This window comes from Osmia lignaria, chromosome 8 (genome assembly GCF_051020975.1).
Source record: "Osmia lignaria lignaria isolate PbOS001 chromosome 8, iyOsmLign1, whole genome shotgun sequence".
Classification (NCBI taxonomy): domain Eukaryota; kingdom Metazoa; phylum Arthropoda; class Insecta; order Hymenoptera; family Megachilidae; genus Osmia; species Osmia lignaria.
This window is the reverse complement of record NC_135039.1, coordinates 15,127,505-15,152,358: the sequence shown is the minus strand read 5'-3', so window position 1 is coordinate 15,152,358 and position 24,854 is coordinate 15,127,505. Positions and strand designations below refer to the sequence as shown.

Genomic DNA, 24,854 nt, shown 5'->3' with positions numbered 1-24,854 from the left:
TCGTGTCGAGCAAACGGCTACGGGAAGCTTCAACTGCTAGAACTGTCGGCAACTCGGATTACTTTTAAAGTAAGAGTACTGCCCCGGCCATCCTTCCTCTTCTTTCTTGCTCCACAGACATATCCACGATGTCTTGATAAACTTTTCACTGCCATCGAATTTTCTTCGCTTCCACGATCCCCGAGAAAACAAATGCTTTCTTCAGGAAATGGGTTGAACATCAGTTAGAAGAAACTAATTTATTTCTTTTCGGAGGATTTTCCTTTACTTATGTTCGATAACCATCATCCATTACAATTTTAATCAAATGATGCTGATAAAAATTAAGATTACAAGTTTTATTTTCTCTTGAAAAATAATTTTCACCTCCGTCGCAATTTTCCCTAGAATACCCCATGCTCTGCACTGTACTCAGCACTGTCATAAAATACCAGGGCTACGTAAGCAAACAATTCCCTAGGAGCGAAGAAAAATTTAATAGTACTTCGACGAAAGTTTCAAAGTAGTTGAACAACAGTAATCCAGAAGTTGAACAAAAATGGTCGTTCTTGCAGCATGCAAGTGTAACTTTCTCCGAAAGAGCCAACGGTACCTGATTGTTTTACGAGAACATTATTGCAAGGCAACAGTTAATTCTCTGGTAGATAGTTGAGACAGCCTTATCGACGAGGGTGCGGTTCACGCGTTCACAATTAGGAGTACTGGGATTCGCAATTAGCGCTTGCCTGGCGTTCATACTCGACTAGGCCGTTAACATTCCCTCGGTACAATGCTTCCATCCGGGATACATCCAGCCTGGTGTGTATACTTATGTAGGTGAAAATGGTGGCACGTTTTCAACGTTGGATGCTAATTCCGTGACAGAGACAGGGAGCTACCTTAGAGCGTCGTTGCATTCCAGCCAGTTTTATGAAAATGGAGCTGACACACGCATGAAGGAACCTTCGTTTCGAACGGTGAGTCCCCCGCTCGCTCCGTTCGCTTCCGCGATTTCATGAAATTGCAATTTAAAATCGTGGAGCGGCTCGAACGCGGACGTAGCTGGAGCGTGAACGGGACAAAGTCGCGTTTGAATAATGAAAAGAGAACGATCAGATGCATGGAAAACGACGACGTCCAAAGGCAGAGACGCCGCGACGTCATTTCTTCGTCCACTTTCATATTCGTCTGAATATTAACAGAGGAAATCTTTTCCGGATGGTGTATTATAGATCAACTGCCACCATTTCGTCTCTTCTCCTTTTCTATATTTCTTTTTTTATCCTTTTAATTTCCGTCAGCCGTGTTGCTAAGTAATCTTCAGGTAAATAAAATATTTTTTCAAGAGATAATTAAATTTGCGCCAAGTCTGCCCCTTAATAGAAACTATACCTACCTTAAAATCGAGTAATGACCCAAAATTTGCCTGAATTAATTCAGCAGAATTTAAAAGTTTCAAAAGTTAAAAATAATCAGTGTGTAACTGAATGTAATGTATCCTTATCTAAACGTGGTAATTAAATTACAATTAAGCAATCATTATTCTAACCAGCAATTAATTGAAAACCTAGATATACAATACCGGTGGAATCATCGGTCGAACAGCGTTAACGTGCAGTAGGACTAGCGCTAATTGCGTTCGCGTTTCTCTTAATTACGAACGGTGGCTGTCCAATGGTCGAAACAGCTGTGCTGCTGCGACAACTAGATGGTCCCTAAGCAAAATTAACGATAGCAATTACGCAAAAATGGTACGCGCGTATATGGTACCGACGGTATTGTTTTTACTGTTTCATTTTCTCTGTATACACGTGCTACCAAGATTAATTTTCTCTTCCGTTTCTTTTTTTTTTTTTCAATAAATTCTACTACTCACCAGAGGCGAAGGAGAATTTATTGACCAATAAAGATAACAATTTCTCTGTCGGTACTGAAACATTCCCTAATGAGAGTTTGCAATGTTTATCGAAGAGTATCGGTATACGATAAGAGTTACACTTAATTGTGCCCTACGGTTGTTGCGAGTGGGAGGTGCACTTCAATCGACTCAGGCATGAATTGCGAATGCAAGTACAATTAGCGGCATTAATGATGTCGTGTTTATACACGTAATTTATTCGCCGCATATTAGTACAAGATGGCGGCTATCCCTTCCATTTCTACGTCTCTGCCATTCGTTTATCGAATCACCGATAGAAACTGAACGTCAATCAAATTGATTGGTACTGAATGAGAATACCTATTTCACGAGAACAGTTAATTAAATGGAGTTACTTTATCCGAACCAAACGTTTAAAGTGCAGGTATAATTAAGGTTGAATCGATAGACATACTTGCACAATGGATCGTCTACATTAATTATTAATTACAGGGGAACATTTTGAGAGGTCATTTTCGAACGCAGCAGCTTTTGTTCCATTTTAGTCAAACGAACCATTATTACACGTTTTCATTTAAACCTGACGTTTAATTGCGCCAAAGATAATATTATATTATTATTGCTGCAATATCAAATTCTTTTACTGAATTAGTCAGAAATGTCGGCAGTACCGGATTATGATTTTGGGGGCCCAAATGAAATTTCCTTTGGTTCAAAAATGATGTAATAGTAAAGAGAAAATGTAATAGTATTATTGACGAATCAATTGTTTGCGACTGTATACACGAAGAATGTTAGTACAGCAACCAGTTACATGCGGCCACCGCTAATTGTGCCCCTAATTGTAAACACAAGTTGTGCCAGCGAGAAACGCATTGACCATGAGTGAAACTCGATCCATGGCTGACCAAGGAATCCTCTTGCGGTAAATCTAACCCCTGAAATTTGTCCCATTATCGAAGGGGATCGTCATTAACGGCCACAGTTTCCGGTGAATTCTACTGTTGAAACGGTCGTTGACCCCCCGGGACACGTTTTCCTATACAAACCTGTAAACCGAGGGTTTGCTGCCAGCTATATTTGATATGTCACAGACGCAACACTTCATTAATACCTCAGAAATATTTTTATTATTAAATTTAGGTAAAACACAAAGAGAATTAAAATAATTATACAGGTTGATTCATAAAGAATATCATTAGCTTATCTTTCAAGGGGAGCTTAAATAATTAGTTATTTATATTTTCCACTGTCTATAGTCTTGACCACGATGTCGCTTATTCAGAATCCAACTGTTTCTATAATTTGCTGAAAAATAAATAACCCTAGAAAATAGCGATTTATAACAGAGCCAATACACGTATTTCATTTTCGTTTCACTTTGAACATCCTTGCACGCTAGAGCGGTCTATAAATTGCCATCAGCCGGTAATTACACCGGACAAGAAGATGTAAGGCTCCATTTAAATCGGCCATCGAATTGAAATTTATCATGGCGCAACGGTCAGGATTAACTGTAAACAGTAACGTTGTGGACACGCGTTGATTTTGTCTTTACATAATTCTTCGATAACTGCCTTTAGCCGCAGGCCTTTTCCTGTCGATTAACATTCTTGCGTGGAATTTAATAACGAGCAGTTGCGAAATCGTTGATGCAAATGAAATTGAGTAAACTCGTAAGGAAATTAATTTGAATGAAATTCTTCGTTCGTCCACCCTGTACATTTAACTACCTTGAAATAATTTATTGACGGAAAATTTAATTCCCAGACACTTCTGATACCTTTTCGCGTCGTTTGATGGCTATACAAGTTACCTCGAGATGTTTTTAAAATGGATTAAAAGTAAGCGAGAGGGGTATAATGAAGAAGCTCGTTCCAGGTGTTCCGGGCATAAAAATAATTCCTCTAATTGCACGATAAGGAAAGTTAATTATTCTCCAGCGTCTTCTGGTAACTTCCTACAGCTTCTTCGACTGAAACTTTCCTCGGGATGCGTTTAAAAGTTTCTGAACGGTTTAGTTTATTTTACGTTCATTGTCACGAAGTCAGCAACCTAGAATCGTCGACGATTATTCATTAATAATAAGATGTATAATCTTCGAGTTGTTAAAAAATTTTATGGTACCCTTCGGTTAACTATTCCCAGTGAATTTGATCAACTGGCTGACTTCGAATGGAAAGGGACAATGACGAAGGCACACTTGACAGTCTAACTCGGTTGTAGCCCCACGACCATGTCGGAGACTTTGAATTGTTAATTCTGATTACCTTCGCGCCCCTTCCACTTGTCTAATGTACCGCCATTTATGTCGGAGTTGAGTCACGTCTCGGGGTTTCAGGGCTGTTACCGTCATTTCCGGGGAGTCGTTAACGCCCTTCGTTGCAGCCAGCTCTTCGTACATCCTGCGATTCCTCTCTATCTCTGCTGTAGCAAAAAGTAATCTGTTTTACTATTCAACATACGATACGTAACGTTTAATCTTTTTATCTCGTTTTTATTTCTAATCATTTGTACGATTATTTGTTTCAGTTACTGCAAATCATCCACCTCAGAGACCATGGATACCTTTGACGAGACCGAACAGGACGAGACCGACATGTAAGTAGTACAGAGTGTAGGCGTTTAGTGGAGGGGGAGAAGGGTTTCGGCTACCCGGGCGCCTTTGGTTCGGGCTGGGACCGCTAGGTGGCGGCGAGAAGATCGGTGGATCAGCGTTCTCGCTAGCAGTCGCCCAGCACGCAGTTCAAATTGCAGTATGATGGGTGTCTGGGCCCACTGACGAGACGGGAACGCCTTTTTCTCCCCTCTCCTCCTTTACTATATTTAAATGCTTTAGAAAACAGTTATTAAAGTCTCTCTTAAGCCTCGCCTCTTATGGATCCCCCTATAGGGTAATAAAATTCTAATGCTCGTACACAGACAATAATGTGTTTCCGCCTTAATGTTAAACGAGCATCAAAGTAACGTCGTAAAACGAAATAAGCATATTAACTTGCGTGTTGAAAAGAAAGCAATAGAGCAAAGACTAACAGCACGGTCTAATGAAGGCGTGATAATCCGCGATGAAATTACAGAAATATCTGAGGGTGCCGAGGCGGAAATGCCTGAAGGGGAAACCATATTACGGAGGATAAGGCGGGAACATTAATAAATTTGCCTCGAGTCAAAGTATAATAAAATAGTCTCAACGACCACCTTGACCGGTGGACAAGCAATTACTTTTTCTTTTCTGGTTATATACTTTGTTCCAAAAATTTTGACCTCACAAATTTTACTCGAGATATCTTTATTCTACAATATTTATAATCGTGCTACATTTCTGTCAAGACTATACAGCCCTAAAACGAAGCTCGAGTTCGCCTCGAGCGCATAAATTTTATCATTTTTTTCACATTTGATATAACCGCGCTATATCTTCGAACCGGACTATACCCGTGGTCGTTTTTTTCGTTTCGGTCTGGAAACGCGTGGAATTATTTGAAATCCATTGGTGGCCGTAAATCGGTACGTGCAACAACGCGAAATGGGACTAACGACTGTGCCAGCAGGACCGTGCAAATTACTTCTTGCACTTCTCGCGACAACCCTGACAATCATAATCATTATGGGACGTCCACGGGGATGAGCGTCCGTGTTGCTTGAATTCTTTGACAGCCAGCAATTATGCGTCGTTGTCGTTCCAACGTTTGTAACGTTACAATCAGACACTTATTAGAATCGTCGTTGCCGTGCACGCGTTCATTACTCTTGTCCCATTCGTCGTTGTTAGAATTTCATTAATAATTATAATTTCTTATTGTGCTGTTACTTTCTTCCTGCATGGTCATTCTGGTCACTTTTAGATGAAATTATACGTTACTTTCATAGTGAGTATATTTAAAAAAAAAGACCTTTTTAATAATTAATTTAACCTTTCCACAAAGGAATCTGAGAATATTATCAAATAAATATTTCATTTGGCCTATAAAATAAATACTTCAACATACTCAAGGAAATAGTTTCTGAAAATATTTTTATTATTTATTTTAATAGAATAACATATTTCTGTAATTTTATTTTAACGATCTCAGGAAACTGATAAGGATGCAAAAAATCGTATAAATTAAACCCATCCAGAACACGTTAAACACGGTGAAGATGGTGACAAGGATGCGTGTAACTATCATTATCACCATTCCGTTTCCGATGGAGTTCATTTAAAAATCTTTCAGTGATACGTTATCGCGACAATAAATAGTCACGGGTGAGTTGTTACTTTTACTACCAAAGCCAGTTTATAAAACGAGTTCGCGAATGAAGAAGGAAACAGAAGGTGAAAATCATGGGAAAACAGCTGCAATAAAATACACATTTATAATAAACAAAATTTCGATTGTAATTTGAAAGATTCATTTCGTTAATTACTCGATAAGCCTGTTTTATAAAATTCAAGAGAATTAAACAATCATATCGCTAATTGTAAATTTCAGTTTAATTTATTGTCGGCTGCAAATGGAAGATGGAGAATTATTTATACCTTCATTGTTAAAATCAGTATCAAAATTATTGTCGATGAAACATTATGTAATTCAGTGCGTAATATGGATTACTCGAAATGACGTTTCTATAACTTTTCGATACAATGTGACAGGACCTGTCAGCACTGTTTAATAACTAACGAATATTGAAACGATTTTATGGAGAAACGTATTGCGATGCTTATTATCAGAACATATTTATCAATAATTAAATTCTCTGAGGGATTACTGAATAAATACACAAGACATTTTATGTTTTAGCGAATCGTGACTTTTGTTAACCTGGCTATTATTTATTTTCAACATTTTTTATGGGATTTGCCATAAAAGTAATTCTTTATTAAGGGTGAGAAATAAAAAACAGAAAAACTTTCTTTGAGTGTTTTTCAAGTGAATTTCAGTTAGTTTTCGAAGCATTTGTAAGTCAACACTTGCACCACATCTTGAATGCAGAAATTCAATCAGAGGGTAATAATCGCCTCTGAATACTATCTAAATGACTACCATAAATGCCCTCGTGCAAGCTATCGTGAATTAAGTAACCTGTTTGAATTTCCACAGACTGGTTTTGCCACTGTTGAGACAAGCTATGGCATTGGTGACCTCGAAAATTCCATTTCTAACCATGAATGAAACGTTTCCACGATTCTTGTTGCTACCATTGACAACTATTTTCTATTATATAAACGATCGTGGATTGAATATAATCCATTATTAGATCGTTTCATAATATCCGCTGGACTTTGATCGTTCATTTTGATTGACGACAATTTCACTTGCAAACAAATTACTCTAAATACCCCTGTGACGTTTTAATAAGCATTTGCAGGTTGATAAATCATGCTACAGTAGGATTCAATAATTAGGCATACTTGGGACTTTAGCAATACCAGATTATTGAAATATATTCGTAATAGTATAAAAATGAAGGAAATGATTAAAACCTGATAATTACAGAAAATGGAACGAATTTTTCCCGGAATCCTCCACCGATGTACAGCATCCGCTTCGCGAAAGGAGACGGAAGGTCTCCATAATCTTCCTCGAACTAGGTTCTCCACCTTAAGCAGGTTGTTAACACGACTTGAACAACTGCTTCAGATTCGTCGACGCGATCGTGTTAAGAGGGCATTATTCGGACCCGATGTTGCGTGAGATATGCGCCATTAATGGGCGTCGCGTCGTCGTTTCCCCTGTAATCCTGGTTCGAGGATGAAGACAATGACGGGCGCACTCATAGATGCTATAACCTTATCGCTCGTAAGGAAGATCTTCCTCTTTCTTAGGTATATCCATCCGAGGAGCCGTTCTTTCGAGCCGCTTGAATATTCTGCGCGGTCGCGGCGTCGTAAGCGATTCAAATCGAGCCACATAAAGAAAACGAGTGTGTACGTACGTGCTTCGGAGGTGTACCGAGGAAACGTCTCATCGATGGAATTCCAAGCACGAAGGGGAAAGGAAGGAAGCGTTTCCAGTTCCATTCAAAGTCGACCCTGTCGACATGATATTTTGCTTAACAAGCATCGACGACCACGATTTCGATAGGATTCGCGGGCAGAAAACATACCGATTTATTTGGAATTGTTGGGAGGAAAATATGATAGGGGATTCGTGCAGAGTTGTCATGTACAGTGTTGAGCATGGGAGACTTTCTTAGGGAAAAGTGGCGCTGTAGGTGAAGGTCCTTCCATATTTAAGAATTAATTAATTCATCCTTCGTAATTAGGTCTAAATGTTAAAGCTTCGCTCATTAGATACCCTTTGAACATGTATGAAACTATTTCCACTGTCGCATCAGGCACAAAATAACAAATCTGATTTCTGCGCATGCTGGATGTACAAGAAGCATCCAGTAATTCGATGTCGTGCTTCAGCTAAGATGGGCTGCATTTTGTCTGGGATTTATTCAGACAGAAGCACGACGTCGGAAAGGCAGCTCGCTTTTATGTTGATCTTCTTATCCTGACGTGGCTCGTAATGTTGTTCCTGAATGTGTCTATGCTTGCTACGAGCGTCTGTTCCTATTTACCAGGAAGCAAGAGAAATTAGAGTAATAGTGATCCTAGAAGAAAATTCTTGAAAAGTAGCTAACAGATCTAATAAAAATCTAAGTTAATTTTTATAAAATTGAAAAAATTATTATAAATATTTATTCTTTAGAACCTTTAAAATTATTTTAAAGAATATAATAAATTCTGGGTCAGTGGTATAGGGTCCTGTACAATCAAAAAGGCGAGAAAATTCAAAAAGGTCATAAAATTAATTAGTTCGTTACTTGTTTTATTCATCCTTTGTCTAAGTTAAGATTTCTCTAAATTTTCCCAAATCAGACAACTGATGAAATTCCCCATTGCCCTGTAGTGTACACAGAACGTTTCTCTGCTGTTGCAGGTATATTCACGGTAATGTGTTACAACGTGCTGTGCGACAAGTACGCGACGCGGCAAATGTACGGTTATTGTCCGAGCTGGGCGCTCGATTGGGAATATCGGAAAAAGGGAATCCTCGATGAGATACGACATTACGCGGCGGACATCATCAGCCTGCAGGAGGTCGAGACGGACCAATTCTACAACTTCTTCCTGCCGGAGCTGAAGCAGGATGGTTACGATGGAATTTTTTCGCCGAAATCCCGGGCGAAGACGATGGCTGAGAACGATCGAAAATACGTGGATGGCTGCGCTATTTTTTATAGGACGGCAAAGTAAGTGGGTCTTCGTGTCTTTACATATCAAATTCCTGAATTAACGTTTGAAAATTCATCCTGATAAATTTCTCGTCCAACGATACACGCGTATCGGTAGATTTACGAACGAAATGTTTTCATTATCCTCGGTTTATTGCTTTCGAACGGGGACACGCGAGCGCACAGATGGGCTCTAACGCGCGTCACATTGATCATACGCGTACTTTATCGTTTTCGAAGGATATCTATTCCGGGCAATGCTTATTTTCAGTGTATCACGACATAATGGCAGCCAAACGACGTTACCTTGCCTGGATGCATGAAATTATCGAACGGGTAAGGACGATTAATGTACCGTATGCACAGGTCGTAGAGACATAACGGGTCCTTTATGGCCGGCGCGATAAATATTCGACCGAACAAATGACAATATTAAGATAGGCCAATTGATAGCCCCACTTGCTGTCTATGTGTAATCAGTTTATTCACGTAATTTCAAGAATTATTGTTTCCCTCGTAATCCGTTCGCTTGTGTCGGCCATGTTGTATAGGAGCAATTCTAACCTCAACGCTGTGCACAAATAGAGGTGTTACTAAGCCTAGGGATGATCTAGTAACTTTAGTGCAATACTGTTTGCACTTGGTGTAAAGCAAGTATAACTTCTTAATTCTAGGGAACCCTATATCTGTTCATTCTAGGGAACCCTATATCTGTTCATTCTAGGGAACCCTATATCTGTTCATTCTAGGGAACCCTATATCTGTTCATTCTAGGGAACCCTATACCTGTTCATTCTAGGGAACCCTAGCATTCATAACTGCTACAAAATATAATTAATGAATATTAAGATTTAATGAAAAGAAAAAGATATTCTAAGAAAAGAGAAGATCCCTTCTAATTATTAACTAACATCTTTTATTTCAATCCAGATACTTTTCCAACCCGTATCATCTCTTCGTACAGAACTTCTCTATTAGTTCACAAAAGTGGCTGCGAGGTAATACGAGTGTTTGGCGAACGAACGCGTGGAAACTTCAGCGAAAAATGATCCGAGTTAGCCGAAGCGTGGTCGGAAGTGTCGATACTTCTGATCCCCTGCAAACTGAAGATTCTACAGTATAAGATCGCACCGGTCACCTCCGGCATCTTGTATCAGAAAAGTTTCTTCTCTTTCGTGAAACTTGCACCAAGCCGCGTGAGAACGCGAAACTTTGAAACTATGAAGCTATTATAACCTTACCAACTGCATAGAGGTTGTCATTGACAATTGTTCGAAGAACGACCAACCTTATTCCCGAAAGGTGTTTAATCCTTTCACTCAGAAAAATTCCAATTGTTTGATAAATAATGTTTCGGTGTTCGAATACTTCGAAACTTTTCTTCAGTACTCGAGTGGGATTTGCGAGGACGTATTCAACCTGATCCCATCTCCATTGACGATAGTAAACTCGTAGCAAGATCTACTCTTCAGATCGCTAGTAATTCCCTGGATGCACGATTTGCATGTTGAAAGTCAGCCGGTTGAATTGATTAAAACTCGTTCGCCTCATTGCTAACCACGGTATCTCTTTGAACGAGGGGTCGGACCAAGGTACAATCAGTCGTTTGGGTAAGATATCCTTATTGATTCGACTAACAAAGTTCCCTCGTTTACAGTGTCACGAAATATCAGTCCAACAATTATAACGAAGATCAGGAAATAAGGTGTCTATCATCCTGCAACCCCCACCATTGCTCAATAGTAGCAAATTTTTCAATTCAAAGATTTTTATTATATTTTTATTATACATTTTTAAAAATTAGATTTAGGGGCCTTTGGGTACATGCCTCCTCGTGGATGGGGCAACTTCGCCCTCCTTCAAAGGCGGTACTGAATATGCTATCAATATTTCCCTGCGCTATTATAGATCTTGAACAGACAGAAAATAAATCCCACGAGACGTCAGAAGTGGTAGAGGTAGACCATACATCGGCCTTCTTAATTATCTCGGTAGCGAGTTTTAGTTGGAAGTATTATAGCATATCGTAGGTCGGCACTAACTCGGCGAAGCTCATTCCGAGTTTTGTAACCCAAGTCCGAGAGCGTCGTGGAAATATTAGATATCCGCGCTCGCATCTCACGGGATAACAAGATACCAGACAGACATGGTCCTGTTGCACAAATGGCCTCTGTTAACGGCTAACGTTGCTATGGGAGCTACTATATCCAGAGTGGACTATAAAGAGCGCTGGGCTTCTTTAAACGGCAGCCACGCAACCGCCGGCCATTTTATGCCACTCGGTTCGCCGCAAAATCGCGTAATGAACGCGATCCCAATGGCGGACTAACGACCTAATCTCAAAACGACCGTTGTTGTCTAACGAATGCGTGTTAGCATGATAGGAATAAAATACAGACCTCTGCTTTATTACTATTTGGCCCACTCCGTAAAATGTAGACTTTTGCCACATTAACATTTGACTCCCCCCTCCCCTCAAAAGCTAACTGGGACTAATTGTGCCTAAAAAGTGGAGAACACTTTTACCCTATTTCGATTTGTTTACCTGGACCGAATTTTTATTCTCGTCAAAGTATTTATGCAATCAGTGCACGACATCTGTTGAGTAACTGCGGGTGACGTTGATTCAATCTTGTTTACGGGTTCAGGGACGTAAGGGGGATGATGGCTCGTAATGGGGATTCGGTGAAGAATATATTTCCCAACTATACGTGCCACACATATCGGAAAGGGAAGCCTGTATTCTACATGGCGTACGTGATACGCCTTCGTACGAGTTTCCCGACGAAAATCATCCAACTATCGTATCCAAGTCGCGAAGTTTCTTTCCCGCTCGGGCGAAATTGAGTCTTGCCGAGCGGCTAGACGAGAACCGCTTGCGCAGGACTAACAGAGATTCAGGAAGGAGAAACGATCCACTCCGGCCCTTGACTTTCTAATCCGTTGAAATAACTGGTATGTCTATGACGATTCTCTGATCTGTCTGTTTCTTCTTGTTCCATCCACAGGTTTACTCTGATCAAGGAGCATTTAGTCGAATTCAATCAACTGGCTATGGCGAACGCGGAGGGCTCGGATAATATGCTGAACAGAGTGATGCCAAAGGATAATATCGGATTGGCTGCTTTGCTTAGGACGAAGGAGGCTGCTTGGGACAATGGTGAGTGGTCAGACGAATTTATTTATACTGATAAACAGGAAGGGATTGAGATTTCTGGGACCCGAGGCTATCAGACCTTCGAGAGCCCAAGGTTGTAGTCCTCCTTAGACTTCCCCCAGGCAAAAATACCAATGTAGGTCTGGTTTATGTATAATATAGCTGTTGTAGAGCTGTCCGGAACACATCATAGAGCGATACATTAATTTTCTGGTTTCCGCAAGATCGATTCGTTCGCGAAACCAATTGCCACCATTAATCACGTGGTGGCATGGTACGGTGCCATCTATCAGTTGCCCGGCCTACTAACGTATCGGATTGAATCTACAAGAACGAATCTCACGTTTCAATAACGTTACCCTTCAAGTATCGTAACAAGAAGATCGTTGGAAAATAATATAATCTTCTGGCGTAGAATGTGCATATTAAGGAGGGTAGCGACACACGATCGCGATGCGGACGCGTTTAAATTGCTAAACCAGTCAACGAAATGGACCTAGCTGGCGTGTTCGGTATCGAAGTGACTGCTTAATTAATTGCGAGCGATGCTCGTCCTAGCGTAAATCGAAGAGCGAGCTTCGAGGTGCCTGAAGGAGATGAAGTGGCGAGAGTTCGTAGACCAGATATACGTGAGCAGACTTATAATTCATGGCACAGGGACGGCATAGCTGCCAATCCTATCTCCGACAGTCATCTACCAAGCCTCGTCCCCCTACGTGTCACACGATCCACATTTTTTTTTTTCTCTTCTCTTTTTTAATGAGCATATTAGCTACCAACCAGAGAGCATCTCAAAATGCAGCCACGCGTATGTGTTACATGAGCCTCTGGCTTTATACATGCTCCCGTTTCCCTGTTATTCCTTTTATGTGTCCATCAATAGCTACTCTTCTACATCCTCTCTCTGCAAAGTTGACTTATCAATATCAATGTATCTTCTGATTTCTACAACCATCATACCTTTACTAAATTTTTATAGAATTTAGAATTTTTATAAGCAAGGATTTTGGTAAAATTTTTGATATAATTTATGGTAGAGCCACAATTTTAATTTTATTTTCTGTTTTATACTTTTATAAGGGTTAACCCTTGAACAGAGCGAATTTACAAAATATATATATAAGAATATTAAACTAACAAATATAATAGAAGAATTAAAATTGGGGCTCTCTTCATGGTCCGTGCTCCGAGGGTTAATTTATTTTATATAGTACGACAAATGGAGTCCTTACTGAGAAGACCCCTCAAGTTATTATTATAATAAATACACCCGCCTTCTAGTGGTTACACTATATTTGAAATTCCTGTCGGCTGTGTGCAGCGAGACGTTGAAAATCTCGTCGGGTCGGAAATGCGCTTTGAAAATCCGAGGGTAGATGAAAGAACGCATAAAGATTTATGGGGAGGGATCGCATGATACTCGTGACGTTTCGTTAACGTACTAATTAATTATCCTTCCTCCCTCGTCATTTTTCCTGTTTCCTTACTGTCTATGACTTTGGCGTATTGATCGAGCGAAGGGCGACTTCTGTGTACAACATACGGGATAATTAACCGCCCTTTGCGTATGACGTTGAATAAATAACAAGGAAATACATTTAACCCGAAAATTGTAATCGGTACGAAATGAACCAGATTACTGAAACAATTTTATAATTAAAATTTTGCTTTATTTTATTCGTGAACAGTTCGAAATATAATACAAAAGAAAAGAGAATTGCAAGAAGAAGAGGTTTTAAGTTAGGCTCCTCCTAGGCTTTCCGGGGATCCCCCTATTTTTTCCTAGGCTCTCCAGGGATCTCCCCGTCTCTCCCCAGATTTTCTCAGAATGCTTTCAAGATTAAAGGCAAAAAACGATGGGAAGCTCTTCTCTCCATCAAAAGAAGCCTATTTTGCACCCAAGTGTACCCTGTATTGATAGGATTATTAAAATCCATTGAACTTAAAAATCAGGCATCAAGGTTCTAGGTATCAATGTTACCTTTCAGTACACGTGCGTGTACGTTATCATACATTAAGTTGCCACTGGTAGGTAAACCGGTTCATCTTGTAGCAAATCAAAGGAATCAGAGGCTCATGTAGTACAGAATACACTGCGATTTCTTATTATAAATCCTTTCTAAAGATCATTATATCTGATAGAACCAAGAAGGTTCCTTGAGGGACTGGTACAAGTTGTACATGAGATGAAACAAATTTTGTGCCATGATTATTATAAATGTATTTTATTTGCTAAGAAATTCATACAGTAATACTTATAATAGCATTAAATGTTTATTATAATTTTTCTCTGTTATTGATTTTGCAAATCATTTTTGATTTAGTTTATGATAATCAATGATTTTGTTCTTCTTCCTTAACGAAGATGTCGCTGAATGTTTCTTCCAATGTAACGCCAACGCATGCGTGGCTCCATATTTATCTGAACTGCGCCGCTATGCGGCCTCTGTAAAAATAGGAGTGTTAATTAATAAGTTGTTGTCATTAACAAGGGCGAAATACTTCAATCTGTGGAAATATAAACATTACGAAAATGTCTGATTATAGAAATCAGCAAAATTATTGGGGGCAAGCTGCACCTCCGCCCAACTACAATTTCGATAGCTCTGGTTTTGGCCAACCTAACCAACAATTTGAATTTCAAACATACAATGATCAGCAATCTGTAAATTATTCGTCTTATACCCAGAAAAGCTTTCTTGATCCCACTGAAAGTGTATACACTGGTGATATGTTCGGTCAGGATAATTTTCCAAAAGGTATATGATCAAAAGAAATGAACATAATCATATGTTAGACAATGACTGTTATTATTTTGAATATGGAATTGTAGGTCCAGCTGGATTTGGCGATACGGAAGAAGAACCACCGCTCCTAGAAGAATTAGGCATAAATCCTGATAGAATATTAAGAAAAACATTAGCTGTATTAAATCCATTTCATAGGAGTGGACAGATCGATGATGCAAGTTATTTGCTTCAAGATTCTGATCTAGCTGGTCCAGTAGCAAATTGCTTACTCCTCGCTGCCTTTCTCCTGTTAGCTGGTTCTAAAGCACATTTTGGTTATGTTTATGGTTTAGCCATGACATCTTGTATATTAATGTATATTCTTCTGTCATTAATGACCAGTACCAGTAATATTACATTGTCTTCGGTAGCATCTGTATTAGGTTATTGTTTATTACCTGTAGTAGCACTTGCAGGATTCAGTGTCTTTTCATCTTTGCAAGGTGCAGCTGGTTTGGTTCTAGCTGTGCTGACAGTCACATGGGCAACACTTTCTGCATCTAGACTCTTTTGTACTATGTCAGGAGAAAAAAATCAGCGTCTTCTTATTGCTTATCCTTGTGTTCTTCTTTATGGTGTTTTCACATTAATAGTAATATTCTAAAAGCAATTGGTTCTACTTGAATACTTTTCATACAAAAATTTCAATTTTCGAAATATTTATTGCAAAACAGTTGGTGTTTTACAAAAATTCTTCCCATGTGAAAAATTGTATACCACATCTTATAAAATGCAATATACAATAATGTATTATTGTTATCTTCAATTTAAGATTTTTATCATCATGTTATTGATACAATGTTAATCATCATCAACATTGATTTATATGTGAAGGCTATTTATTTATATCAGATTTTAGACATTCTTGTGTGTAATATTAATTTACATTATGGATAATATGATTTATATTTAATTATAATATCTTTAAGTATATTGTATCAATATGATATATTTGATTATTCTATATAGATTGTAAATAAATTGCATTTTAATAAATAATACCCTCTATTTGATCTAATAACGTATCCTTGATAATAAAAATGGAGGATATTTAAATCGATCGATGAAAATATCTTTGAACCTAAGTTTACAGTTTCCATGCAATTGAGACAGATTAAATTAAGTAGGAAAAATAAAATGGCGCCGGATGGAGCACCATGTGATGCATCTGACGGTACCGGAAGTGAGGACATTTCAAAAATTTCAAAGCCACTTCGATTGGTGTATAATACAATAAAATACACAAATATAATTTTATTTTTTTTTAAATAAAATTTTGAATTTTTTTCAGGCCTTCCATCTGATCCAGCACAGGTTCAACAACCAATTTTAGTTTGCACAGCGCATATTCATTGGGATCCAGAATTTTGCGATGTGAAATTAATACAAACAATGATGCTCAGCAATGAATTACGTTCCATTTTGGACCAAGCTGGCCAGTCTTTTAGACCTGGCCATAAACCTGACTCTTCCAATGTTCAGTTATTACTTTGTGGTGACTTCAATTCCCTACCTGATTCTGGTAAAGAGATACATTTCATTTACTTTTATTATAAATTTATTATAAAATATAACAAACGTTTGTATTTATTCTGATGCAGGTGTAATTGAATTTCTTACATCGGGACGAGTAGCGGCCGATCACCGCGATTTTAAAGACTTAGCTTATAAATCATGCTTACAAAAGATCTCTGGTTGCGATAAACCTAATGAATTTACTCATTCTTTTAAACTTGCATCTGCGTATAGTGAAGACATCATGCCCTATACTAACTATACGTAAGTTTAATCGATTCAATATTTCATTAATATATTAGATAAAATACTTATTTTTATATTCTCTTTCACAGATTCGAATTCAAAGGCATAATAGATTACATTTTCTATTCGAAACAAAGTATGGTACCATTAGGACTTTTGGGTCCTCTAAGTGCAGATTGGTTCAAAGATCATAAGGTGGTTGGATGTCCGCATCCACATGTTCCATCCGGTAAGTTGAGTTTCTTAAAATTTTAATAGTTCTTTCCATAATAAGTTCACCTTCGTGTTTATTGTAGTTATACAAAAATAAATTCCTCTTTTTTATATAAGAGTTTGTAGGCGTTTAGTGGAAAGGGAGGGCGGTGAGTCTCCCCGGACGCCGTTAGCTTGGGCCGGAGACCGCCAGATGGCCTATTCACAGATTGATCTATTCTCGCTAGCGGTCGCCCGGCATGCGATTCGAATATATTGGAGTTCGAAAAAGTGGTGTTATAGGCGTCTGGGGCAGGGATCGTCTGTCGTCAACCCCACTGACGAGTCTGGCAGACGATCCCCAGACGAAACGCCTTTTTCTCCCCCCTATAAGTTTCATCTTCCATCAACTGTATCGATTATTAGCTTCCAAATATTAGGAGTGGGTTTTCTAATTAAATTTGTCGTCTTATTTTAGATCATTTTCCTCTGTTAGTGGAACTTGAAATGACACCAACAGTAGGAACAAGCAATGGACTGATCTCACGCAGGTAGCAGCTGCTGCGATCTAGGCCCAAGTAACTATAAGGGAATAATAAATGATAATAAAAATGAAATCCCCATCACATTTTCTCTTACTTCTGGCTCTAGCAATATCACTCGCAGTCGACAACTATTTCAATAGCAAATGTTATAAATACTCCATATTACCGCACATTCAAACAAAAGCTATCAAATATCGATGAATAATTCTAATGACCAGGTGAAGGGAGCTGTGTTGTAATGCGTTTAGCCCATGTATAGTGTATTGCATTTTTAAGAATTAACTTTCCCCCATATTAAGAGTATTTTAACTTCTACTACCATCGTAATATGTAGATACCTATTTTCCTACAAAAAGATATTCCGATCAAGCCTCTGTGATATTGACATTAACAATTGGAACAACTTCACATATTTATCAAGAAATTAGTGTCTACTAGAAAAAAAAAAAAAAATCCTAATCTCTTCCTAAATGTCATTACAACATTCTCCAAGCCAACTTTTTGATAAGAATGCTGCCATCCAACGAGAAATTGTATTTTTAAACAAAACAAAAACAAAAAATACGAAAACATACACGCTATACTGGGCTGTGCGAAGTGATTGGAGTTGACTTAACAATTTCAATGCAAGTACAAATCTGTTCTTATTGGCCACGTATATTGATAATGATAATGTTATATAAGGAAATAGATGATATTGTAGCGAGTGTATTTGTAAGTATGGTAATGTAATGATATTCATCATTCATAGTATCTTGGAAAAATCAATGGACATTCACTCATTAAATGTTCAGTTCCAATTATTAATATATACCATACTAATTCACTACTTGGTAATTCAGTTGAATTCAATTTGTATATGCTGCAATATTTCTTTTATGTTTATCCCTCTATCGTGTACTTATTCTTTAATCACATGTACATTTATGTCAGTGTATTTTCTTTCATTTTTATTAAGTTTCCGTTTAACAAATTTCATTATACATAATAATCTCAACCGAGAATGTAAGATACATTTTCCAGCATCGTTTCAAATTTATTATTATTCAAATTTTATATCTGAATAATATATATGTAGTAATAGTTTGTTGTATAATAATTAGTTTCATTTTTCTAATTGATCCGCACTCGATATGTATATTTTTTTTTAATTTTGTAAATATTAGATTTTTTTTTTCTTAAATGATATAAAGTTGCATTACTTATCATAGTATGTAAGCATTATTGTATTATATACTTCAAAATTGCATGCTTTTCTTATGTTTATAATTTTTTATTAAAATCGATCTAATTTCATGCATTATTTATTTTTTTTTTTCTATTTCATTAGATACAAAGTAAAGCATGTATATGAAAGAAGATATTGCAATATTATAAATTATAAAGAATACTTAAGCCTGATTTTCCTTTTTAACATTTGCAATAGCTAAAACAGTGTTCCTAAACATATTTCAAACGAAACGGCACTATCAATACACTGCATAACATTCATTGTACATAATAAATGTGATAAGTGTAAAATGGGCTTGTAATCTACTTGTAATTGAAAGAAGTAACAACTGAATTATACAAGTAGTAGACAATTAGTTTATCAAAGACATATGTGTAGTAAATGTTGTATAAAGTAGATAATTACAATATAGTTTTAATTAATGGAGGTAGAAGTGGCAATCCCTATTTGTATATGCATTCATTAACAAACGCGCGGTAAGCGAACAATACATATACAAACGAGTTATTCATAAATTTGGGCCTACATTAAAATTAACAAATCGTTCATTACATTGTTTAGAAAATTGTACATTTAATTTCTTTATCACGATCTATGTTAATATCAATAGGGTATACAATGTGAAACGCTAACGTTTCATAAAACTTTTCGATAGTATCGGTGTTGGCTACTTCTAAACATATATATTTTCTTTTTCATAGAATTGAAATTCAATTATATGATAATTATTTATCATATAAAGCAACATTTTTTATGATCCAATAAAACCTTAAATAATTACTGACATTTAGGTAGTATTAAATGTTAAATTACAATTGAAAATTGTTTTCCTAAAAATACCTATGTTTTTCTGCTAAACAAAATTAATATTATTTCACTGGTTTTTTGGTAGTAAATCATTTTACAAAATCAATTTTGTATATTATGTTTCTAATATTTTCGGCATATGAAATAAATGGCACTGACGCATAAAAACGGGTTGTATTGAAATAGTACTGTTAAAGCATAGCATTTAATTATGTAGGTATTTTTTTAAGGTGTTTGTGTACAACGTTTTAATTATACTTCATCAGTAAAATATTACTGCTTATAAATTTAATTGTAATTTGAATATTTTAAGTGAACAACTATGATTTGATACACAATTATAGTTTACTTTTGGAATGTTAGAACGTGGCAAAGAACAGTAGACATTCACGTTAAATCGAACCGAAACGATTTATTTAAAGTGTCAATGAAGCAAACATTTAATACTTACTATATCTTGTTTAATTTAGGGATCTGCAAGGACTTGGATCGGGTCAGGTTAGATTCTTGTATGTAAAGTATCGGAATTTCCAAAATTTCAAGTACTAAAAGTTCGAGAAATCCCGATGTTGCGTTGCGGTACTCAATCTGACCTGAACCCTTTGCTTGGGATTTTGGGTCCTCGCAGACCCCTTGTTCTCATGCATTTTGGCTCATACAAAGCCTATGCCATAGTATTCAAGATAGCTTTGAAAAAAAACATAGAAGCTCGAGAAGATTTATGATTAATATAATACTTTAACTTAGATTTTACACATGTACCCTATTTTAAGTACAGTGGTTCTCAAAAAAAGATATATTCTTATTGAGATAAATGTACTATACGCGGTATTCATTTTAATACAAATTCAGAAATCACATGTAAATTTTCGATTGACTCATTACAATAATTAAATTATGAAATACAATATGACTGTTGTTAGTCACAAATTAATATTTATCGTTTCATTTAATGAACTTGAGGACCACTGTTCCTCAACATAGTAACAGTACTTTTGCTAATATCAATTCATATAAACGCTAATGCAGAATACATTGTAAAAAGCATACAAGATTTAATCATTTTTTTATCTTAAGAACAACGTCATTTTTTTTACAAAATATACATAGCAATACTCTTAAAAAGATCTTCTGCTGTAATAAACACTTTTTTATCTCGTTCGATGAATTCTTATAAACATTGAATTATATTCATTTGCATTGTTAATGATTATAAATACATTACATTAATACTGTTGTTTTAAATGTTACATGCAGGGTATCCCAAGCTACTGGGCCAAGATATAGTTCTAAAATGGTACAAGATAGAAAGAAATGACATTAGGAAAAATTAAATGGCGTCGAATGGAGCGCTGTATGATGCATGTGTCCATACCGGAAGTGGAGGTATTTCGAAGATTTCGAAGCGTATTTTTATTCTGTACAAAAAGATATTGAGGTACTTGGGTCGAAAATTTATTAGTTCCAAAGATATCTTAGGGAGAGACCACCACTAGGCTCTCTCGACATTGAAATCTTCGAGACGCCTTCACTTCCGGTGCCAACACAGGCATCGGGCGATGATCCATTCGGCACCATTTAATTTTTTATTCGGATGCAACAGTATTAACATAACAAATGTGATAGAAAAGCATCTATAAAATTAAAAACAAAGACAGTTTTAATAATTTTTATAGCGTCATTCATCAACATTTTATTTTATCATGGAACGGATGTTAATTGTCAAAGATGTTTCGTATTATTTCAAAGTTGTTGGAGAACAAAAATAATATATCCCTCTAGTCAACTAGTGCTATATTATAAAGCTAGATTATTGCAGGCCTCGATTGTTTCATTCTATTTATATTTGTATAATATGATTAAAAAATAAAAAACAATTAAAATGATTTAGGAGATGAAATGGTTATACAAGTATGACAATAAATGAAGTATTTAGATAGAATAAAAGAGCTATTTAAATAAAGATTTACTTTGTACTAAGTAAATATTAGTTTCTCAAATGCTGTACCTAATAAATGATACTAATTCATTTTAATTCATTCGTACAATATACATTCATAAATATTTTGTTGATATTAATCTTATAAGGGAGTAAAAATTAATTTACGAACATGTATTGAAAAAATGATTACTTTATTTGTACTTTAATTACATAAAGATTCATTCCATATTTATAGAGATAATACAATTTAATGTCGTTTTAAATTTGCAACATTTTTATATCGATTTAATGAATTTTGCCAAATTTTATGATAAGAAGAGATAAGAATATTTCGAATTGAAAATATAAATTACTATACACACATCTAGAATTAACGAACGAAAGTATTGAATAACAAACTGTAATTAAATAATGCAATATAAGAATTCATCGAACTGTTGCAAATATCATTTGAATTATGGATTTCATATAATTCTTATTCTTTAAAAACATTTGAAATTCCATTGAACGTTTAAGTATCTTAAAAGCTCCATAATTATAATATCACTTTCGAATCCTCAATCTTCTGAGCTCCTTCGACCCATAGAAAAATTCAATCTTACTTTTAGATTAGTTAATGATAGGCAAATATTTTTACGTGATGAAACATTAATCCTGTATAATGTAAACATAATGTTCTGTTTGAAATGTTCTGTACATTAATAGTTTGAACGACGAGACATGTAGTTGATACCTGTACTTTTCTGTACTTTGTAATTCTGGGCATACCACGTAATTTAAGGGTATAACATTACATATAAATACAAAATGACACTATGCACGCAATGTTAATAGAATATTATTGTTTTTTAAATTAAGGAAGACAATTTAAAGAATTTAATAATATTTAATGGCTATAATTTATGCGTATCAGAGTATAAATATATATTTATAATTAAAAGTATATCTGGAGCTAGCAATTATGTTATATAATAATAACAAGTGACACCAAAAGAATCATTTTTTAAATAATTTTTTAATATTTTAGCAAATATATATATATATTTTGTTTAGTTTATTGCACGTGATATTAGAATTTCTATTAATATTTTGGTATATTAACCAAGTATTTAATAACTAATCATTTTGATTGTAAAACATGTGTAGTACAATTATATAGGAGAATCACAATTTTGAATACATAGTCATTTTTATGTATTATGTTTTTACGAATAATCCTATTACACTAAGTAGAGACTAATATAATTAATACACGGTACATCAATTCTTAATATAATCCCAAAGATAATTTCATGAAAAATTATATTCTAATTGTTTTCCCTTACTGCCTCATAAATATATGTGATTTATTTACTTCAACGAAGTGCAATGCACAAGCAATCTTAATTATGTTCTATGCGATATTGCGTGATAGTGTCAATTTTTGACTTCCATAAACAAAAATATAATTATACTAGAATTATAATAAGACGAGCACAGCACATTTCAGCCTGTACTTTTGTAAGAACATGATTAAAAAAAAAAAAAGTTATAAACATCGGAACATAATTCTTGCGTCCGTCATAAGATTAATTACATCTCAGTGTTAATGATGTAAATTCAATCAGATTTCGTGTATGCTTTTGGAAATCTTTTATTTGCTTTATTGGAAATGTTGGAATCAAGATTTATTTTATTTCTTTGAAAATAAAAAACTGTTCGCGTTAGATTACACGTATAATTTTTTCAAAATTTGACGGAATAATGTTATGAAATTGATAAGATAATTATAATAATATATAATGTTTCTAAAATATCTGACGAATTTTTAAGTATTGGATATGTTATAAGAAATATACTTTTAAATCAGAATAATTTAAAATTCTTTTATTGAAATTTTACATGATTATACATTTTACTGGTACTTTTATACGTGAAATCTTAATTATTACAATGATTTTTCAAATTTTGATATGTTATCAATTGATTCCAAGTAGGATACGTTATATTTCGCTGATTTAATTAATTATCGATGATTCCTCGTTACCGTATATCCATTATAAATACTCAAAGATTCATTGAAAGTACAAATAGGTAGCAACACGGTCCTGATTGAATATTGGAAAAAAAGAGTTGTAAGGACAATGAAGGAGAGAATGTGTCTAGTAGGATATAAAAAAAGTTTGAATGCTCTGTCAGTCTGCACTTAAAACACCCTTTTATTTAGATATTCATCTTACAGTGACATGTAATTTAGTTTTTATTGAAAATGCAATGATTGTATATGGGCTGCGTTTGAGTCGTGATTGAATGTAACAGTTTATTAACTAACGTGAAATAAATTAAAAAGATTGCAAAAATTAACTAAGCGAATGTTTATTGTTATACAAAACAAGATCAGTCAAGTTTTGTTGTTTCTTTATAAATAAAACAGTTTGCACAATTTATTGAAAATATATACATTTTGTTCAAGGATTAAAGGTTTCTAGAATAAGCTTTAGGATTATACATTTATTTTTAATAATATAATATTATTTATTTTAAACAATGTTCAAATACTAAATTATATTATTTTGTATATAACATCATCTTTGTTTTCTGTAGATACTAATTCTAATTTCACTGGACAGTGTAACCAATAACTTAGAAGTTCTTCAGTGTAACCGATTAAAAAATATATTTTAATAGGCGTTAATCTGCGTATAATAATTCCGGCGATTCTGATCACGTTATGTTGCCGTTTGATAATTATTTCACTCAGAAAAAATCCATGCCATGTTCCTTGCATAAAACTTCGAATAAACATATCCTCAATTGCTGTTTCAGAAATTCTGTTGCCATCTTTTATACTTGCTACAAGAAAAAAGAAATACAGTACTTTCTATTAACAAATTTTAAGCTAAAGTTATTGTATAACATAGATACAGGTATTCCAAGAATTCCAAGATTTCCTAGCAGCAATTTGATATGGAGGGTTTGCCATTTCATATGTTAATGGTTGCTTTACTCTTGTTTTAGGTCTATAGTGCCCAGCTTGTGTTTTATTAAGTACTGCACTAGCATGTAAACATCTTCTTGTAATAACATTTTGATTAAGTAATATCTGCAAATGAATTGGAATGTTTATTAATACATAAGGTTATGTTGTGAATACTTACGTTTAGTACGTACATTTACAGGACGTATATAAGAGACCAAGCTCATTATATCTTTAGTTTTCCGTACAATATACAACCTAAAATTGTATTGTTAATAACAATCGTTAATTTTTTGAATGATAAACCTAATAAACAATACTCCAAAACATGACAGGAGTACCAAGCTCTTAAGATAAAATTACATTCCAGGCTTACATAATGTATACCGCAGTTCACCAGAGTCCATAAC

At 35.4% G+C, this 24,854-nt stretch overlaps 3 protein-coding genes across 9 annotated transcripts in view; 2 read left to right on the top strand and 1 right to left on the bottom strand.

Annotated features, from left to right (window-relative positions):
• twin (CCR4-NOT transcription complex subunit 6-like twin) overlaps positions 1-23,779 on the top strand; it is a 240,557-nt gene extending 216,778 nt beyond the window's left edge. For 5 of the 7 annotated variants that reach the window (XM_034329474.2, XM_034329473.2, XM_034329475.2 and 2 more), the window contains 7 exons: positions 4,391-4,459; positions 8,770-9,082; positions 12,073-12,224; positions 16,302-16,532; positions 16,612-16,789; positions 16,861-17,000; positions 17,442-23,779. In XM_034329474.2, the coding sequence (XP_034185365.1) occupies positions 4,391-4,459; positions 8,770-9,082; positions 12,073-12,224; positions 16,302-16,532; positions 16,612-16,789; positions 16,861-17,000; positions 17,442-17,518 (1,160 nt within the window). In that variant the 3' untranslated portion in view covers positions 17,519-23,779. The other 2 variants (XM_034329477.2, XM_034329476.1) reach the window with 2 other exon arrangements.
• Positions 14,619-16,033, top strand: Yip1d1 (Yip1 domain-containing 1). Its single transcript, XM_034329481.2, has 2 exons — positions 14,619-14,980; positions 15,055-16,033. Exons 1-2 carry the CDS (start codon positions 14,755-14,757, stop codon positions 15,612-15,614), a joined length of 786 nt encoding a protein of 261 aa, XP_034185372.1. The 5' UTR covers positions 14,619-14,754; the 3' UTR covers positions 15,615-16,033.
• Positions 23,780-23,934: 155 nt separating the features above from the next.
• On the bottom strand, positions 23,935-24,813 carry mRpS24 (mitochondrial ribosomal protein S24). Its single transcript, XM_034329484.2, has 3 exons — positions 24,639-24,813; positions 24,393-24,570; positions 23,935-24,320 (listed from the first exon to the last, which is right to left on the bottom strand). The coding sequence occupies exons 1-3, from the start codon at positions 24,669-24,671 to the stop codon at positions 24,031-24,033; spliced, it is 501 nt and encodes a 166-aa protein (XP_034185375.1). The 5' UTR covers positions 24,672-24,813; the 3' UTR covers positions 23,935-24,030.
• Between the last annotated feature and the right edge of the window lie 41 nt (positions 24,814-24,854).

What these genes read in the sequence shown, in the direction of transcription:
- Yip1d1 (XM_034329481.2), top strand. Translation starts at nt 14,755, where the DNA reads ATGTCTGATTATAGAAATCAGCAAAATTATTGGGGGCAAGCTGCACCT. An exon ending in TCAGGATAATTTTCCAAAAG is followed by an intron (nt 14,981 to 15,054) that starts GTATATGATCAA and finishes ATGGAATTGTAG; the next exon opens with GTCCAGCTGGATTTGGCGAT.
- mRpS24 (XM_034329484.2), bottom strand. Translation starts at nt 24,671, where the DNA reads ATGAGCTTGGTCTCTTATATACGTCCTGTAAAT. An exon ending in CTTATATACGTCCTGTAAAT is followed by an intron (nt 24,571 to 24,638) that starts GTACGTACTAAA and finishes ATTCATTTGCAG; the next exon opens with ATATTACTTAATCAAAATGT. An exon ending in TTGGAATTCTTGGAATACCT is followed by an intron (nt 24,321 to 24,392) that starts GTATCTATGTTA and finishes TTTTTCTTGTAG; the next exon opens with CAAGTATAAAAGATGGCAAC.